Source organism: Gambusia affinis, linkage group LG06 (assembly GCF_019740435.1).
Source record: "Gambusia affinis linkage group LG06, SWU_Gaff_1.0, whole genome shotgun sequence".
NCBI classification, from domain to species: domain Eukaryota; kingdom Metazoa; phylum Chordata; class Actinopteri; order Cyprinodontiformes; family Poeciliidae; genus Gambusia; species Gambusia affinis.
In genome coordinates, this window is record NC_057873.1 from 16,481,417 (window position 1) to 16,502,125 (window position 20,709).

Consider the following 20,709-nt stretch of genomic DNA (forward strand, 5'->3'; position numbering starts at 1 on the left):
TGAAGGAACAGAATTTGTTCAAAAAGAAATTAACACTGAATCTGTTTGCGTACGTAAATACACTTCTACTGAAACTGCTTTAAATTACAGTCATGTAAAGCAATATAAACCATTTGCTATTGTTTTTAAACCATTTCCTACCTTTGTTGACCTTTTCTCCTTTGACTTTCTGAAGTAGAGAGCAGGAAGCCCCAATTCAGAGGCAGCAATCCACTGCAGAGCCACTCTGAGCTCAGAGTCCTCACATTCTTGCTCCAGGTCACAGTTTACTACTAAAAGCTGCCTGAGGTTACTGCCGCCACCTGCAGAACTTCCGGAAGAGCTCTCTGAAGGATGAAAAAAAACTTGATTTGGACTTCTACCTAATCAAGTGTTAGGTAGAACCTAACCTAACACTTGATTAAGCAGTTCATCACTGAACTATGAGGCCACATTTGATTTTCCTTTAGAAATAAACATTTTCCCATTGTTACAGCATGATCAGTTTCAAACAATAAATTTATCTGGCTCAGTTTTCCTTTTGGTTATTTTTAAAACCTGAGTCATTAAATAAGGAAGACCTTAATAGTGAAACATTAGTGTATGAAGAGATCTATGATAATAGTGAGGTGCTCAACCTGAGAGAAATAAATTATTGAAGTTCACGTAAAATTAAAGTTCAAGGCAAATATTTTTTTTTATTCGTGCTCTTTACTAAATCTACGGAAGAGGATTACCACCACTGAAAAAAAAACTTTTTGACTTTTTGATTTTAAAGTCAGAATTTGGAGCAAACTGGGCTTTTCAGGAGGTGGATTTTCTATCTTCTGTCTATTCGTAGAATACGAACATATACACAAGTGCCTGCATTTCTATAGGGCTTTTACAGGCAGATAGTATTTAGGTAACATAAGAATCAACAAGGACACATACCTAAAGCGCTGACTTTAGTTCCCTCCACGTGGCCTTTCTTTGTCTCCTCACTGTGAACAGATATTTTAAGACAGAGGTTCGGTGGGAATAATCGAGCACTTGTTGAGAAATTATTCAACATCAGAAAAAGCAATAACGACAAACAGTTTTGAAGATTTCTGCTATCTGCTGTAGAGAAATAAATTGTGAATTAATGATTTTCTTTTTTATTCACCAATGCTGTATCTGCAGTAGGATGAAAATACAAAAGGGAGGGTTGGCCAGCACGTCTCAGGATGTCAACACAAAGCAATAGGGACAAACCAATTACTTTATTCTAATGAAACATTGTCACCATGAATATGGGAGAGACATATTAATGAGGAATATAATGGGCATCTGGTGGTGACAATGACATACCTGATCACTGTGCTTTGAGAAGGAACATCAGAAAAAGCATCCAGGTCTGCCAAGCCAAGGCTAGAAGCACTGCTTGTCCCATTCCTGCAGTCGGAAGATTAGAAGACAGATGATGCCACATTGCAAGTCGAAGCCAGAAAGTACGAGACGAAGCACAGTGACGCGCATCATGTTTCTGTTAGCTGGTGATCAACTTTAGTGACAGCTGTAGCACAACTGGAGGCTCAAGCTGGGAGAGCTGGTGAACTGTGTTTAAACAGCGAGTCCATCTGGTTATGGGGATGAGGAGATCTGGAGATAGTTCAGGTGGGTAGGGTGGACAGGCAAGGCTGGCAGCCACGCCCATATGTCACAGCATGGATTAGGGATGAGGTGAAGTTAGAGTAAGCAGGTAAATGGAGAGCTAGCAGGGAGCAGCAGTTGTGGTTGTGTATTTAAAAACCTCGTATCACTGCTACACTGAGCATAAAAAGAGGTCAGTCTTTTTCATCTTTCTGTCTTTGTCAACACATTTAAAAGCAGTTACTCATACAACTGCATTTCAAGGGATTACGATATCATCCAAAAGTTATTTTAATGATTCAATTCAAAAAGCAACACATTACACAGTTATATATTTCAACTGTTTACATTCCTGTTGATGATTATGACTTTTGGAGCTAATGAAAGCCCCAAATTCTGTTTCTCTGAATATAGAATATTGCATGATACTAATAAAAAGGATTACTAACGCAGAAATGTAGGACTACTCTTTATAGTTGAGGAAAGTATTTTCCTTAACTATAACAAATAAATTAGTGTATCAGCTGTTTCAATCTAATTGTCACGTGAATTTTGAGTGAAGATTTAAAAGGCCCCAAAATAGGGGAAAAAACTCGGAATATTAATTAGACATGTTTCCTTTTACTCATTTGCAATGAATCAGGCTAGGAAACGTGTAATTTCATCAGTTGTTGACATTATGGATCGCTGTAATTAAAAAGATACACAGGTTGCAAGCTAACATGGACCACACCAAACGCAGCTGTTATGATGTGGCAGTGAGGTGATCAGTCAAGATCATTTGTATTGTTGGTTCTGGGATCTTTTACCTTCCTTTTGATAATACACCATAGTTTTCTCTGGAAGACTGCGTCATATGACAGTCAAGTAAAATGAAAATACAGTGGACCAACGCTAGCTGATCACTTGACTGGAAACTTCACACAAGAGCTCAAGCAACTTTTATTCTGAGCACTCTACACCTTGCATTTCAAAAGAAATACAAAGTTTACTTTCATCTCTGGTTCAAGGAGTGACTTAGCACAAGGAATGAGGCTGTTGTAGTTCAACTCCTGCTTCCAGCTATGTGTCATGTCTCTTGATGCACTGACTCCAGCTGCAGGGCAGTAAATCTCCCTCAAACTCTTCCATTCTGCTTTGCAATCCATTCAACTCTGTGGTTGTCACTGTTCCTTGTGCAACTTTTTCTACACATTTTCCTGCCACTTAACATTCCATCAATGTGCTCAGATACAGAACTATGTGAAGACCTAACTTCTTTAACAATGGTCTTTTGAGGCTTAGCCTTCAATTAATGTCTGCTGGACAAAAAATCAAGTTAACAGTCTTCCCCACTATTGTGTAGGTGCTAACAACAGCATTACCTGACATTTCTGTAGGTAATTTTTGGAGAAACTGAATTTTTAGAAACTATAAATGCACATAAAAAAACATCTAAAATATGTCTGTGTAATGAACCTACAGAATTAATTTCATTTTTTAAACTATATTGCTTCAAGAAATTATTTTTTTCTGTGACTTTCAAATTTATGTGGATGGACCTGTTTAAAGATGCAAGAAAGCGCCTTTTTGTATTTTTTTATTTATGAATTTTTTATTTATTTTGGCTATTATTGTGGCACATCTTTTGTTTCAGGCAAAACAGGTTATATTCCACTCTGAACTCATCTGAAATTTTAATTGTATTCCAGGGAGTTGCGATATCACCTTACTGGAGGCAGTTTGGAGAGTCAACAAGTTCTAGCTCTACATGGACTTCATGAGCTCCTAGCTAAATTCGGCTTTAGCAGGTGTGGGTACAGCAGCAGCAGGAAGTCAGTTGGGGTTGGCACAAGAGTCAGTGTCAGAAGCAATGGGCCAATGAGAGTGGAGTGAGGGTGGGAACAGCAGTAGCAGCGTTTGGAGCGGTATCGAGGAGCAATGGTTACTGACCCCTCACTCAGCTGGATAAAACTACTGGTCTCCTCGTGGGGGTCATCTTCAGGGGTTATATGAGACCAGCTCCCCATGCTCTCTTCACTGCTAGCACTCATTGAACGCTTGTCCCTCTTCACTACTGCAGCCACCGCCACAGCTGGTCTGTCCCTCTCACTGCTGGGGGAGAGCAAACCGCAACATGGTGGGAGTGACCAGCAACTGAGTGAGCACAATGACCGCTACAAAGTCTTCAGAAACTCTGGATGACGTTCTCAAATCTCTGTGTTCACAGTTTGTGTACCTAAAATCTCAAAACTGCATAGCATTTTAAGAAGCCACAATGGGTTAATTTAGACTATGTTACATAGCCTTTGTAAACTTATTAGAAATAGAAAGCCTTTACAAAATAAATCTATAATGTGCTACATAAATACATAGCTAATTTATTTCCATATATTCCATGCATCACCAAACATCATTTCTTGTGGGCACTTCTGGGTGTTTATTTTCTTTTTTTACCTTCTTTATTTGTTTGCAAACTTATTAAATTAAGTCATAATTAGATGCTCAAAAGCTGCCATCCTCAACAATTCTTGAGGGAAATCAGATTTAATTGAACAGGCGAGTGATTGAGTTCCCCTTTGACAAAAGGAAATAACAGTTGCACTCCACTTGCTTCAGGATTACATGTATTGTGAAGTGAACGGAAGCATGACTTATGGTTCTCTGGAGACCGAAGACTGTCAGCTTTTTATTTACTGTTGAGTACTGCTCATGTTGAGGATATAATCGCCATTGAAACACTCAAGATCACACTTTCTTGTGTGTAGACAATTGGCAAAATACTGTTATGTTTCCCCTAAAATCTCAATGTTATATTCATCATTAAGATCTAGAATCTGGATGCCTAAAATGTTCCATTTATGATTTCCTGGCAGCATTTAGGATCATCATCTTAAATTCTGCTTAAGGCTCATGTTTTTATCTGGAATACATCATGTTTGCTACAAGAGTTTCAGTGTTGTCTTGTTTCAAAAGACCCCCAAATAAAGACTCATCACCAAGGCTGTTCTCATGAAACTGAACAATTCTCAACATAGAGATGCAAAAAAAATCCAGATAGTCTCCATGGTAATTGGCCCTATGCAAAAAATACTTTAAAATCATCTGACAAAATGTGATGCAAGAAATAATTCTATAACACCTCTGATATCAAAAATATAACTGTTTATTGGATGTTTTCAACAAAAGAAACCCTTTTCCTCAAACAAAACATCAGCTTTAACTTTTTGTGCACCATACTTAATCTACTTCACTGTCATTTAAGTGCCATAGATTTAAGTGCCACCACCTTAAATCTATTTCTTTCCTGTGTGTTTTGCATTTTTATAAAGAAACCACAAAAAATATATTTAGAAAACACATACACTATTGCATATAATTTACATCATTGCTATTTTAGAAATAGGTTTTGAAACTATTTTTATCTACATTCTATTTCACAAGTAATACAACATTTCAGATAATTCCCAACCACACCTAAGAAGAATTTATGGTCATACATATTTCTTTTTAACTGTGCACATAGTTTGTAATATCTGCACATTTCAATATAATTTTTAAACCATGTTTCAATTTTTGCTTGACTAAGATATTCTCTAATTAATATTTTGCATTTAAGAGCAGCCACTAATGACAATTTCTCCCAGTGTTACTATCATATTCTTGCTGAATGTTTGACTAGTTTACTTTAGATGTGCAGAAAAATTAACGCATAAAACTTCCTTGATCCTTTCGTGTATTTATCAATGCTTATGTGCATCTGTGTTCTGACTTTCATGTGGTATCCAAGAGTGATCCTAATTACAGGAAGTTCAGCTGGACAAAAGAGAAGACACCACAAAAAGCCTTCTGCACACTGTGCATCACCCAGACACGATGAGTCACAGCCTAGTCAAAGGTTTGTCAAACCACACATTCTTTTAAAATTGATCTGTTTCGTATGTCAATAGTTCCCCTTTGTGCCAGCCAGACTTTGATTAAACTCTAAGAATAGCTTTGATGTCATCTATTACTTCTTCAGGGAAATTGTCTGTCCAGCTTTAATGTTTATTTTAAAATTGTCCAGGTGATCCTCACTTACCTTTTACATCCTTTCATGTCTTGACAAAGACAATTCTGTTTTGGATCAATAAACAATATCTCCTTTTTTGACAATAGGTTTGACTCTCCTACAGGATCATAAGTTGTGTAATAATACCTGCTGCTGCTGGCAATAGGCATCTCCATTCGCATGACCTCAACAGATGTTTCCTGGGGTCCTGTCCTTTCAGGCTTTGAAAGAGTCTCTTCAACCCTTTGATCTCCCTCAATGTGGATGAGTGGCACATCTCTTGGACCCCTGGTGCAAGAAGTATTGCTATCACAACTTCCAGACCCCATGCCAGACCCAGATTGCTCCTGGCTGGTTCGACTTCGACTGCAAGCCAGATGAGACTGTTTAAAGCCTCTTCTCCTCTCAACAACGGGTGTATGCGGCTGGGTGTGTGACCCAGCCATTATTCCAGTTACATCTTGCTGTCCTCCAAGTGCAGACTTACCAATATCCACAATGTCAGCTGCCAATCGATTGGCAAATTGCTGCACATGAGGCTGGGAGTCTCCTGCAGCCTCCAACTCAATACTGTCCTCTGGATCAGCAATGATCTTGTTCTTTCTCATTAAGGACTCAATGGAGCTTGACCAGGTCTCATGGATAAGCACATCAGTAATCTGATCAGTCTTGCCCCTTTGATAGAGGCAGGAGTCTGACTTACACAATCCTGTTGCTGATACTGAGTTGGTTGGATAGATATTTAGAGTGTCTCCATATACATTGCGGGCAAATCCATCAAAAGAGTTGGCTTTTATGGGAGAGTTGACTGTCAACCTCGAGTCTGAGGACCGCCGGTCTGGGACAGAAGACTGCCGTATACAGAAAGGTGTTCTAGGAGTAGGAGGGAAAAGACTGTTGCTCCATTCTTTAGTTTTGGCAATGCCACATTCTTTGTTCTCCTTGTCCATGTCCCGGAGCATGAAGCGGTAGAATTCCTCTGTGATGCTTTCTGTGCTAGACTGCTTAGATAAACAGGAGGAGGCTCTGACATTAAGGTGACCATTTTTCTTTGTTGCAGCCTGCTGCACAGCTGCTGCTAGGATGGTGCTGGCATTCTTCCCTGCATAGTAATCCAGCAGAAGGTCAAAACCTCTGCCCTCAGTTTCCATTTGGTTTACCATGAACCGTGAGAATTCATCTGTGATGCTCTCACAGCTGGACTGCTTAGAAATGGAGCTGCCACGGCTTAAGTTCTGACCTAACCGACTTCCAGGGCCCAGGGTGTTTGGTGCACCTGAGGGGTCTGTGTCTTCTTCTGGAATGCTCTCATAACTAGATGCCTTTCCACGACTCCACTTTTCACACTGTAATCTGCTGCGCTGCTGGCCTGACTTGGAGGTGTCCACCACGTTGAGTTCAGGGCAATTCATGATTCTAGCTGTGACTTCTGAGGCAAAGAGGGCAAATGGGTCTTGTGGTTCATCTAGGTTGACAGATTCATCCACCACCCGGTTAACTAGTCTCTCCATTAGTTCTGGCTGTTCCTCTGTTTTTCTTTTGATCTCGCTGAGTCGGGGTGCCCGGTGTTTTCTAGAGGCCACATTGCTGCTTTGAGACTCCTTCCTCCTTAAAACTGTACGGCAAGTTGGCATCAAGTAAGTCTCTGGTACTTCAGTTGATGTCCCATTAAGGGCACAAAACCAAGGCTGTTTCCCTGTGGAATTTTCAAGACAAATGGCTGCCAGTTCTGTAGCCATTGACACCACTGTGGCAGCTAAATCCTCAGCATAACAAGTGATAGGTGCCTTAGAGTCAGAATCCATTCTCAATGAGAGAAGGGAGCTGCAGGAGTTGAGGGAGGACTGTGAAACTAGAGATGTTTGTTTGCTGTCACTGCCCATCATTATTCGATCCTTCCTTTCTGTGCAGTGAGATGGTATTTCACCTAAAGCTTCTCTGATGACAACATTGTTCTGCTGCTGATCAGGCAAATCTCTAGGTTTAGGCTGACTTTGTCTGCGTTGAGATTGCAGCTGTTGTTCTTTAAAGTGTGGTGTAGTGGAAGAAGCCACTACATCTCCTTCTTCAGGGACATATTTCTGCTTCATTCCTGTGACCACGGAAAACCTCTCTGTACAGTGGAACAGGTTCTCACTGTTAGTGGAATGACTCATGCCAACCAAGCTCTTCAGCTGACTTAATGGATCCTTGCTTTCCTTTGCAGCATCAGGTTTTAGAGGACAAATGTCAATCTTCTGTGCTTCCTCTGACCTCTGGTCACCTTCAGAAATGTGACTGATCTTCTTTTGGGTCAAGCAGAGAATATCAAATAGCAAGTTGTTTACGCTGTCCTGAAGAAAGACCTGGAGGCTGGGGGCATCTTTTCCAGCACCCTCCAGTTCCTTTTTCTTTTTGGCCTTCTCTAAAGCATGTTTGAATAGACTGTCAGCAACCTCATTTATTAGGTCGTCCACCCCACTCTCATCCATACAGCACTTTTTGGGACATGTAATGCCATCCACTATCTTGTTATGTGTTCTCTCTAGCAAGTGTGCCACACTCTTGTAGCCTTGTGGTTGAGTCAGGACCTCTGCTGCTTCCCTGTGCAAAACCTCAGCAATGTTAGCTCTGAATGCTTCCACACTTGTTCCTGCTGCCACACTGCAGTGCAGAGGGAAGGCTATGGAAGCCTTGGCTGCAGACATCAGACCATGGGAGGCTGTGTAGACCTCAGAGGAATCTACATCAGAATCACCATCTCCAACTAAGTCCTCAGCTAACTCTACAGCTGCTACTGCTCCGACTACTTGTGCCATGCCACACATAGCTGAGGACACAGAATAGTCACTTCTCTCCTTTACTTGCTGCAGCTCCTCCTCTGTTACCTCTACTGAAGCAGATTCACGAGTAAGCTTTTCAGTCAGTTGTGGGGAAGAAATGGTGCCAATAACACTCGCCGCACAGGCCAAAGCCATTTCAACATGTTTGTGTCCACTGCTGTGTTGAGAAGTTGGACCCTGCATCCCAGTCTCAGGCACTTCCTCTACCTTGGCAGGAATATTGTGATCATGCCTGTCTGATGGTTGTGTCTCTGACCATTCTGCTGCTCCATCTGAATTGTCTGGGCTCTGAACTATTACAATTTTGGGTAGTTCAAAAGAGCAGGTCCGTTGTTTTGATGGCTGCTTGGTCTTTGAAGATCTGTTGGAAGAACAACTAGAGAGGGACACACTGATTGCTGCCTCAGGGACAAAGGAAGTTTCATCTTGAGAGAGTCGTATGAAGGCATCTTGCAATACCGACTCAGCTAGATTGGTTGCGTAGTGGCCAGCAGATTCTTTTGTATGAACACTTGCACTTGGAAGTCCCTCCCTTTTCACGTCACTATCATCTTGGCTGTGATGACGAGCAAGCTGTCCCCTGTGACACGAATGTCTGACACAGTGGTTCTGTGCAGCTTCAACTGAGCTGTTCCCCACGTCACCACTCACTGGTTCTGCGAGGAGACAGGGGAAAACAGAAAAACAGCCCATGAAGAATGTCCTCACTGATCAGAATTCAACTCTGACAGTTTCTGCAAGCTAAGACTAGAACAATATTAACATATATATATTTGTTTACCCTCAGAAAGATTTTGATTGAATGTTGTCCCATTTTTTTTTTTAGCTTTAAGCAGAATTTCACACTCTTTTCTCTATATTTACTGATCCTGGTTGTAAAAAAGTGTCAAACTCCAAAACTCTGCTAAAAATCGTACCGTTTCTTAAGCCATCATCTTCACTATCCTCTCCCAGGTGTTCTGATGCCGTTTGGAAGTCCTCTTCAATTGACGAGATTGAACGATTGGTGTCATCATCAACCTTTTGTCCAGTAGTTTGGCCGTGCTGCAGCTGTTGCTCCTTTCCCCACTGCATACCAATCAGAAATTTGTTGATCTCAAAGATGATGCTGGCAGGAGGGGTCGAGTGCCTCTTCCCTGAACATGGAAGCAAGCACACACCTGTACGCTGCCCACCCTGAAAGAAGAAGAAATCCATCTGGAATCTTGGCATATAAATTTGATATGCCTGCATGCACACCAGGAGCAAAGTTCAGTAAAACTTTGAGTCATATGTTAAACCAAAAACATTAAGTTCCCTCTGTACCCATTTCCTGACTTTTCTAAAGCAAACTATTATAAATTATTTAAAAGTTCCTTATTAGGAACAGAAGTTTCTAATAAGAACTTCGTACTTTAAAGTACAATTTATTTCAAAGATTTCTTAAACCTTGCTTTCTATCTTTTTTTTTTTTTTTTTCCCTCCAGGGGGTCTTTTGTGGGCTCAAGTGTCCCTGATATGACAGTTGGCTGACAGAAAAGGGGGAAAGGACAGGGGGGAATATATGCGGCAAATGTCATTGGGTCCGGGAATCGAACCTGCGACGGCCGCGTCAAGGACTCAAGGCCTCCAAATGTGGGTCGCGCTATCCCCTATCTTTGATAAAACCTGGGACTTCTGGCTAATGCATAGGTGGATAGTTAATATTTGCAGTAATCATTATTAGCTAAGACTGATTTCAAGATTATAACTTGAATTCAGTTCAAACTCATTCCACAAGGGATTTCGGTTATCAAGTCAAAATATTATTTTCAACTTAACTGAATTAACAGAATTTTTAGAGTGATAATGTGAATTCAAGCTGAACTCACTGAGAACAACCATGTGTTTCTGACAGAGCCGTTTTGCCTTTGATTTTAGTGCAAAACATTACAACAAATTATTGTTATATTACTGTTTCCAACTCCCTAACATTTATTACATTGGGCATTATCATTTGTTTTACTGACTCAAAACATCTGTTCTAATGTGACTCCATACAGCAGTTTGAATATCTTAGTGGCATGCAAACTGTATAGTTATGACAAGTTATAACAAATGCGACCCAACAAAGATTACATTCCAAACATTTCTTTTGGAAATATGTATTGTTAATTCACATTTAAAAATCCATGTAAACACTTTGTCTTTTTATAGTTAGGATGTTGATTAGCCTCCATAAAAAGTATTTTTTTCACAAATGAACGTAGAGAAGTTAGAGTTTCATGTAGAATTAATTTAAAGTGATGCTGAGTTCAGTATTTTTTGTATAGAACCACTGGTCTAGATCGTATAAAGGGTCCAGGCTCTTGGGTCATAAATTCCACGGTTCTGGCCTAAACTGCTTTCCGACCTGTAATGTATAGACTGGGTGGAAAGAAAACGACAAAGTGAGTCCTAGTGAAGCAAATTTTAAATGTGCTTAGCTCTCTGTTTACTTTTTTAGTGAATTTGTTTTGCATTATATCACTTTATGTGAAAAGTAATCAAGACAAAACCATGTTTTAAAATAAATTAACCTTGCAGTTTGGCAGAAAAGGTCTACAGTAATAAATAAGCTGTACAGGAAGTATAACTACCACAAAAGGTTTGAATCTAATCACAATGAATTATTGCATAATGGAACAATTTGCACTCTTCACAGTCCAGTTATTTCAAAGGATGAAGAAAATTTGCAAATCGTGAAGCGTACTGCACACTTACCTGCAGGGGGGAGTGTGGGTGTGTTTGGCATATTTCTGACGTTTCCAGGCCACCGAGCAGTAGGATCTCATTTTCTTTGGGCTGGTGGATGGTCAGTAATTCAACAAGCTTTGGCAGGTCTGGAGACACTGATGCCAATTTCTGCAAGACACATGCCAACCACAGAGACAACACTTAATGATGGAAAAAAGACTCTTATGACGATTCAACTTGAATGCAATATGCTTTATGTGGATCTAGGGCAAGTCCATGTAATTACAGGTTCCATCCTGTGATAAGTCCTGAACCGCATGGAATTTTTATTGATCGCCCACTACCAGCTGCAAAAATGGCTACAAAATCTGCATATCATCTAACAAATAAACCCTGTAATTTTGGGTAATGATCTTGAATCCATGGCAACGGAAGCAAGATGCCTATGTGGAATACAATAAACAGAGTTCTGGAGTGATATAAAGTGGGCTGGAAATATAGCAGAAAGTTAGAACAACCGGAGGGATGAGAGTGCAAATGAGCAAGGACTTGACTCACCTTGTTGTTTTTATCGTCTCGACAATTAGTTTTTTGAGGGTCCAGATTCACAAAACAGATCTGGGGGAAAGCATATAAAGACATGACATCAGAGAAAAACTAAGACAGAGGAAGATCTGCCAAAAAAAACAACAATGCACTGCTTCTTCAAAAGGACATTTCAATGACCCAAATCCTTCTGACCTTCCACAAAGACACCCTTGCAATGTTGATTTAAAGGGCCAGCAGCTGTCTGCTTTTCCTGAGTAACCACAGATTGGGCAATGACTCTCCAGGGCTTCCGTCCTTGACTTCAACTCCCTTCTTCCTCCCACCTCACACGCCTTTGCCTCAGGCCGTAAGTTTAATGGTGTGTAATAGAGTCTTCATGTCAGTGCTGGGAGTTGGGGACTCTTAACAGACGCTGTTTGAATTAACAGCAAACTCTTTTGTGAGTTGGGGTGGCCACAATGAAATAAAGAAAGAGCAGCTCTAAGGACGGTGTGGAGGTGGTTCAGCAAATACGTGCAAGGTACTGTGGCACACTGAGAAAAGAAAGATATTTATGTCTCAGTCACATACGCATCCGACATTTCCAAGTTCTTGGTTGTTGTTGCAGATCAAACCTGATCATACTAAGGCTAACGACTTGCTGTTTGTTTTCTTACCTCGGGATTTCTATACTGGCTATATCTATTGTTACCTTTCTACATTTCTATATTTATTGACCTCCTATAAATAAACATAGACTGAAATTATTTGACATGAAGAGCTGGAGTCACTCAAGAGAGCTCTGAACAGGACTTGTGAGATATACTATTTTTGACATCCTTTTCATTTTTTTATGTATTTTTGCTATACTAGATGAGACATTTCCCCGGAAGGTTGTGTCATAATGCCACAAAAGATCACACATCAAGGTCTGTGTACTTTATATTCTATAATTTTTTAGTATTGTATCACATCATGCTAACTTTCAATCTATATTGTAAAATCCATTACAGGAACAAAAGGTGCAGCAACAAACCTGGTTCACAAAATCAGGGAATATGGATAGGTGACTAATTTAAAATGTTATTATTAAAGAGTAGGGCTGCACAGTATTAGAAAAACATGACAATGTGATATTGTTATATTTTCTGATAATATGTTAATGAGATAAATAATTATTAACCTAATACATTGTTTTAATACATACAGTACAGACCAAAAGTTTGGACACACAGTCCAAACTTTTGGTACATACAGTACCAAAAGTACATACAGTACATACTGTACTGTATGTATTTTTTTAACATGTTTATATTTTTAACACTTCTTCAGAGGTTTAACATCTAGACCACTAAGATCTAGACAATATATGGACATTACCAGCAGTAAAGGTTTATGCAACTGGTCATAGTAATATGTTACTGGCCAACAGAGTTTGTGTACACTGTCCCAAAAATGTTATAGTCTGGTAAATACTGAACAAGGAAGCCTTGTGCAATTACAAAGCTGCATACATTGCTACTACAATGACATAATCTCAATCAAAGAGGGTACTTTAGTACAGAAATGACAGAATCACATTTTCTATGCATAAGACCTCCTATAAATAAATTCCATACCTATTTTGGCTATTTTTCCACTAAGAGTGGTAACTGCCTCGTTCCCACTGTTAGTTTTAGTGGTTTGTATCATTCATCAATTAGAAATCATCACAGGATAACAAATTCTTATTACAATACATTTTTCTAATAATAACTGATACAATCGTTGCAAATTTCTACTAGACAATACAGAACAAATTGAAGAAGTTTTCAGTCTTTTCAGAAAATCAAGAATTCTAAGTATTCCGTTTTCATACATAGGTGTGGAAAGTTACAATCTGTGTTTCAAAGACAGCTACACCAAATGCAGAATCTATAATCCTCAATCCAGTTGTCCCAGGTTTGAGTCCCAGCCCAAGACCTTTAATTGCATGTCTTTCATGTCTCTCTCTGGCCTTCTATTGTCCAGTTATAATGAACCACTAGTGTCACAGAAATCTTTATAAAACAAATTAAAGATTACCTCATTAGCATAGATAGTCCAGTCAAAGTTTGATTGGACCACTAACTCCAAGAAAGGTTTGCAAAGGACTTGCTTGTGTTTTTACAAATTAAATCAATGTCTCTGTTCACTGGAGAGTGATCCAGTTCAGGTATTAATAATTCAAGTATTTTAGTCCTCCCACTCACTTTTTTGTCTAGTCCTGATGGGAAGCCCTGAACTAGATGTCAACGTTGGGATCGTTATCTTATCGTGATCACAGTGATCAGCTGTATCTTGGCTGTCACTCGGTCTTTTTTTTTTTACTGAGACCCCAAAATGCTGTCACAAAGAAATATTTGAAGTATGGAAGGCTTCCTCAAAGCTTTTGTTGACAAATGCTCCCAGCTCTTAAGTCTCTCTTGGTTAACTTGGTCAGCACATCAGAGGGACTCCAGAACTACTTCTTTTCTCATGTCAAAAAAAGTTTGAAACATAGGTGCACTAGGTGCACAACATTTCACTACACTCCTAAGAGTATAAAGATCAGTGCAGTGTTAGGCGTTATTTATTAGAATGGAGAGGTGATATTCAGACTCTCTTTCCGTGTATCCTGTAAAGCAACATAAATAATCCCTATATTTTGGAAAAATCACAGGAGACCAATGTCTCATATGTCTCAGCCTATAACTGAGATCCTCTATTCAAACCTTTCCACAACTATCAAGGACAATGTGATGGCAGCTGGTTCTTGAAAATTGACTCAGTCATGTATAAAAGAAGTAATTCCCAGCTAACAACCCACAAAGGCCTGTCTGTCTCACCCTGAAAACATTGAGATGGTTTTTTTATTTGGTCCTCTGCCCTTTACTGAGTGCATGTGTCACCTCTGGCCTTTATCCAAACACACATTTTGTTACCTCCTACTCACAAAAATAATAATAGCAATCGACTCACTGAGCAGTAAAAAAATTGTTTGCGCTCTTGCTCTCCATTGTTCATGTCAGATTGCTGAGTATGATGAGGACCTTTTTGTCAGCATAGCTTTTAAATGTCAATGACAAACAAACAGCAGCTGAGATTAATTCACAAAATTTACTACAAACAAAGACCAGCGCCTGGCTTTACAATTTACTCAAAGGGAAAGGCATAGGCTATAATAAATGTAAGATATATATAGCAAACGGTCTTAAAAGTTTTTACTTGCATTCTAAATAAGTCTTTTACAACGCATAAGCAGGATGTTTGTTCAGAAGCACCTCAGCAGTTTTTACATGTCCTGATACTGGAAATCCTCCAAGAGAAGGCAGTGACAACACCTCCTCCTGCCTGCCAACACTCTGCCTGCTCCCAACATGCAGGCAAAGCAAATTGAGTGATCCCTCTGACCTTGAGAAGGGTTGAAGCAATTTAACCCCATCAGACGGTGAGAGTTGGGAGGCAGCTGTTCTAATTTTGGGAGGCGGACAACTACCTAGGCATTTGATGGCGACATAAACCTGAGGACACGCGCTGATTCCATCGGTTTTCCAAAGACATTTGACAATAAACCCATGCATGACCCCGCATCTGAAGGTCTGACCATATAGACATCAGCTGGGAAAGATAAAGCGTGGGCAGAAAACAAATAAAGGGCAGATGTATTTGTTTGGTGATAAAGATGCAGCGAAAGGGGGTGATGACCAATCATAATAACACTAGAAATCACAACAGTCAAAGTGAACATAGTGTTATGTGGTGAGGTAGTGTTTGTGTATGCTGCTCTGCTTTTATAGTGTAAAATGTGCAACCTTAATGAACAAACCCTGGTTAACTTAAATGTACAAATTGGGAAATAATATGAATTCAATAAACTGATATGGGTAAATGGCAACATCATACAACATCTCACACACTTACTGACAGCTGTGGTAAAATGTATTTTACATACTTTTACTACAGTAGTACAACATATTCACAGATAATCTTTTTTATTATTATTTTTTTCAGAAAACCTCAATTTTATTTCAAGTCTCTATTATAAAAATGTTAAGAAATAAATATTTATAGCAAATAATTTTTAATGTTGTTTTTGCCCCAATCAGTGAAACTTTGGAATACTTTCTTAAGTTGATCAATGTGTCTAGGGTCTTTTAATTAGAAATCCCTCACTTCCTGTTTCCTTGGGGTATATATACGACCAGGCAGAGAAGCCAATTTATCTTAGTAAGTTATTAATTAAGTAAGGTTTATTTGTAATGTATTTTTCCCAGATGAAATAGAGTGTGCAACAGTACACTTTAAAATGGGAAAGGTAGAACATGTTGTTCCAGTAAGACAGGTTTATTCTGATCTTATTCAGTCAGGAAATAATTTTATGGAAATAGTTTCTTCTCAAATCTGCAGCCAGAGCAATACTAAAATGTCTGAAACTACTCTAACTGGGACACACCAGTCTGGATAAGAACCCAAGTGTTTTTTTTACCACCACCCACACTGGGAAGAATAGTAAAGGAGACAAAAAAAAAAGACTCCACAAATTAATGTTAAAAAACTGCAGCACTGTTAAGTTCTGCTACTTCAATAAACTAGAAAGGTGTTTCAAGCCTTTCCATTCCAAATGCATCATAACTGAACCCCCTTAAATCAAATTTTCATAAGTTAGAAAATTTACTCTGCATTTTTAAACTCATAGAAGCAAGAACTCCTAAACTATTAAAAAGGACATGATATTCAGCAACCTGAACAAAAAGTCCTTTTTTATATTTCAAACTGAAAAATAAATAAATAAATAAATAAATAAATAAAAACAGTGAATGTGGACAGTAAAGTTACTGAGTGTAGCGGTTGCAAAATTGTCCAACACCAAAAATAAACTCAGCTGGGAACAGAGCTAAAGTCCCCTCTCTGGCTTGGTTTGTTTTATCCTTACAGTTTCACGGACCATTAAGCTTTTTGCTGAACTAACTATTTTATTTTTATTTTTGCTCACACAATTAGTGTTCCTTACTTTGAATCTTTGTAGATCAGACCCTAAGTCGTTAACTTTGCAGCAATCCTTTGTGCTGAGCATGCATGTGGACAGCTTTTAGAAATTCTCTTTAGGGAGAGACCTCCAACAGAGTGGGCAGCCATTTGCAACAACCCACTGGGTGTTTGAGAGGACAGAGCACTTTCTATGTTTAAGAAAATATGGACAGTTAATGTTAGCAACAGCTTTTGCTGCGACATCACAGGAAAGAAATAAACTGGAAAGCCAGTTAAAAATGTCTAAAGAATGAAAGACAACACACACACAGTTAGTAGAAGCAACAGCTTATTCTACTGGTAAGAGAGAGACAGTGTTGAAACAGATGTATCATCTAGAGCAGGGGTCTCTAGCTCCAGTCCTCCAGGCTTATATGCGTCCGCTTCACCACAAATAATCAGGTCATAAGCAAGACTCTCAAAAACTTGACTGCATACAGAGCAGCCATTTGATTCAGGTGTGTTGGACCAGGGACACATCTAAGAGATGCAGGACTACAGTTCTCAAGGACTGGGGTTGCAGACCCCGGATCTAGTGGAAAAGAGCATGACGTCATAGCAGCTGTAGCTCAGTCAATGCCTCCCTACAGGAAGGTGTCACAGCTGAACAGAGCACCGGGACAGATGTAACTCCTATGAAGAGAAAAAAAATCCCACAGAGAAAGCAAAAGTTAAAAGGTGAATCACCAGCAGAAAAAGTAAAAATGGAGAGTAGCAGACAGAATGTACTACTAGAAGAGTGGTCAATATATTCTCCAGCAGCCCAAGCCTTTAGCAGCAATACTATAGAGATAGCTAATGTAGTCCACTGACTACAAGCTTTACCACAAGGAAATCTAAAAAGTAGACAGGATGTCTGCCTGATGGATAAAAAAAAACTCTGAGCTGGTTCCAAATAGAAGAGCCTGATAACAAAACGTTGTGTTGGGCACACCTAATAGTTACAGTGGAGAACTCTGTCCTTCCAGGGATAGAATTTGACACCCCTGATTTAGCACCTTCTCTCAACACACTGAAGCCCTCGATGACTCCCGATGGCTTTGGGGAACATTCCATTTTTATCTGTGCGAGGTAAAATAGATTTTTAGAAAGCATGCATAGATTTGTGTAACTGTTCAAGGTGAATGTTTTCTGCTGTTTCATGTAAAGCCATTGCTTGCGTAAAACATTTGACCTCTCACAGGTCAAAGATCCAGGATATGCTGGAGATGTGCTTGTTTTCTGGCTAGATGAGCTCCCTGACTCATTCAAATTTACAATGTGCTCAGCACTAGAGTAAACAGTCAAGTGAAACTTGACCTGACCACAAGTCCCAATAAGCTACTAAAAAGAAACCAAGCAGAACAACTAAGAAGCTTTGGTGGTTGTAAAAAAAATACTTTAACTTTGCAATCAGCAAAAAACATAATTTCTGGATTTGGCTTTTTTTTTTTTTTTTTTTTTTACAAGAAGAATGTTTCCTTCAAAAGATAAAGAGAAAAATAGCACATCTTCCACACACTTTCAAATGCTTTAAAATGGAAAAGTGGATTTGCTAAAATTATTCCACTTCATTTGCATGGGAGGTGAAATATTTAACTTGCTTTAGGTTGGTGGAAAAAAAACCATACTAGTAAAAGATGCAAAGCTGGAGTAGCGAACAATCTGTTATTTTGCAGACAAACTCTAGCAACACTTTGAAGTTTTCACAGCAGAGTTCAGCAGCCTGACATCAAGAAACTTAATATTGTGATGAAAAGCTTGGCAATATATTTGAAACTGAATTGCAAAACATATCAAGTTGTAGCCACTGATGCTGAACCTACAGTACAATCTACAGAGAACATTGGTCTGAGAAGCTGCCAAGAGGCCAGTGGTAACTCTGGAGGAGCTCCACAAATCTGGTTTATGTGGCAAAAAGAAAGACACACACAAGAAATGATGGAGTTAATTTTCTTTCAAAATGTTACAAATAAAACATATTTCCCAAACTGTCTTCAAGACATTGCACACACATGAAATATAAATATAATATTTTACACTGTCCCTCGAGTCCAAAATGATTTCTTCTTGCAAAATAATGGTTTGGTCTAAATTTGTCAGTATGCCACAAATTCTTTTCATATTTTCTTTTTTTTAGATTAAGAAGGAGACTATCGTGTTTAGAATCTTGACATTGCCTGGCTGGTGTTCTCTGTAAGAGGGACTTGAAAGTATGTGTGTATTCGGGATGCACAATATATCGGTATTGGCCGATTTAAGTGTGAGTGTTCTCCTGAGTTATAGTATCCACTCTTGTGACAAAATGTTGCACCAATGTAAATGAAGTGACACCCTCACTGATCTCTGCCTGCTTTACATCGTCACCCCAATGCCATAATTGTGTTATCTATTTCAAGACCAGAGCTGAGCTTTGGGAATAATGATGTATGTGTTCTGCTGATTGCGCCAATTTACTTGGGCATGAAATCCTATTTGGGCTTTCTTCCATGGAGACAGTTTTTTAAATCTCTGTGCTGCATGCAGAGCTTCTGCAGACGGGGCTAGAGCGTCTACAAATAATGTGTCCTTACGTTATCACAGTAACAAACCTTTGCAAACATTGAGTTTCCTTTGTCCCTCAAAACATCATTCCCCCTCTCTGCTTGATACTCTGATCCTCCCACATACAGCTGCTGCTCTTTTTTCTTTTCTTTTCTATCTTACTTCGTTTCCTGTTTTTCGTACAAGTGTTTTTTTTTGTTTTTTTTGTCATTTTGTGTCATTCTAAGAGAAAGAAATACCAGCAGCTGAACAATGCTGCTGTAATAAAAATGCTGCAGGTCTAGGTGCAGGTGAATCAATTATGAGAAATGTTCCAGAGAAGACAACAAACAGTGCCGCTCAGAAGTGTGCAGCTGCGACCCGAGTGAAATTAAAAGACCTATTGTCAAGTTCCTGGGATGTTTGGGTTTTAGATTTCCTTCTTGGTGGTGTTTTTTTTTTTTTTTTTTTGATCATTTCCTTTTTTTATGCTTGTTATATCTTGACATGTTCAGTTTAATTCTTTGTTCATATTTGTGTATCCTGGACTACAAATGTTTCGCAATGTATTCTTCTTAATTGTAGGCATTCACATACTAGATGTCTCTCTAACTGAACTTTGCAACACATACCTGTTAATAATATTAAAACTAAATTAAATTCAGCTCTGACACATTAATCTGTTCTATTAAGCCATTATTATTATAAAGATTCATTAATTTCTTCAAAATAATAGCCCCTCTCATTGTGTTTCTTCCTAGATTCAGTATTTGCTCTTATTTTCTCATAACATAAAGCCGTGCTCTTGAACTTGACCAAATTCCCATCACAAACGTCTTAGCTGCAGATGGGGGCATCTATTGTCATGTCATTCAGATTTAGTTTTGGGCTTTCTGATTTAGATTGGAGTGACAGAGTTCAAAGGTCTCTCTATCTAAACATGAACTGAGCTCCTCAGTTTTACTTCATACTGGCTCAGCATACATATTGAATAACAGCAGAAAACTAAGCAGCAGTGGACGAGTTAAAAATATGATGAAGGTGAGCTGCAGGGTTTAAAGTTGTACAAGCAAGACTAACTTAAAAAAATAGGTATATGGTCAGAAAACACAGATCACCAATATCTATGTTCAGAACAGGTAGACCACAAGATAAAATTAAGTCAAGAGAGTATGTCTATCCTTGGGCCAAACATAAACTGTTCAATATTAAGAGAGCCGATGAGGGTGATGTTCATGTGGTAAGTTAGATTTAAGCAGAAGAATTTGAAATCTTTACCTACTGTAATTTTGTGCTTTAGGTATGTATCCAATAGCAAAATATGAATTTTAGTCATTTGATTTGGACTTGAGACTTGAGTTGGACTTGGGGAAAAAAGTGACGTGAACATTTCTGCTGGGATTTTGTAGAAAATATTGCTTTGTTCTCATTCTGGGGTCACAATATTTATACAGAGAAACCTAAGTTATATCCAAGTTTGACTTATGTTGAGCCCTGGTTATTTTAATTATA

At 38.9% G+C, this 20,709-nt stretch overlaps 1 protein-coding gene across 2 annotated transcripts in view; it reads right to left on the reverse strand.

The window, feature by feature from the left end:
* LOC122832985 (SPHK1 interactor, AKAP domain containing) overlaps window positions 1-20,709 on the reverse strand; it is a 36,444-nt gene that overhangs the window by 560 nt on the left and 15,175 nt on the right. Inside the window, exons 4-11 of one of the 2 annotated variants that reach the window (XM_044120265.1) lie at window positions 11,698-11,757; window positions 11,167-11,307; window positions 9,363-9,621; window positions 5,771-9,101; window positions 3,526-3,687; window positions 1,312-1,395; window positions 913-962; window positions 142-326 (exon numbers count right to left, since the gene is read on the reverse strand). In XM_044120265.1, coding sequence (XP_043976200.1) covers window positions 142-326; window positions 913-962; window positions 1,312-1,395; window positions 3,526-3,687; window positions 5,771-9,101; window positions 9,363-9,621; window positions 11,167-11,307; window positions 11,698-11,757 — 4,272 coding nt within the window. The remainder of the gene's footprint in view (window positions 1-141; window positions 327-912; window positions 963-1,311; window positions 1,396-3,525; window positions 3,688-5,770; window positions 9,102-9,362; window positions 9,622-11,166; window positions 11,308-11,697; window positions 11,758-20,709) is intronic. The other variant, XM_044120266.1, reaches the window with a different exon arrangement.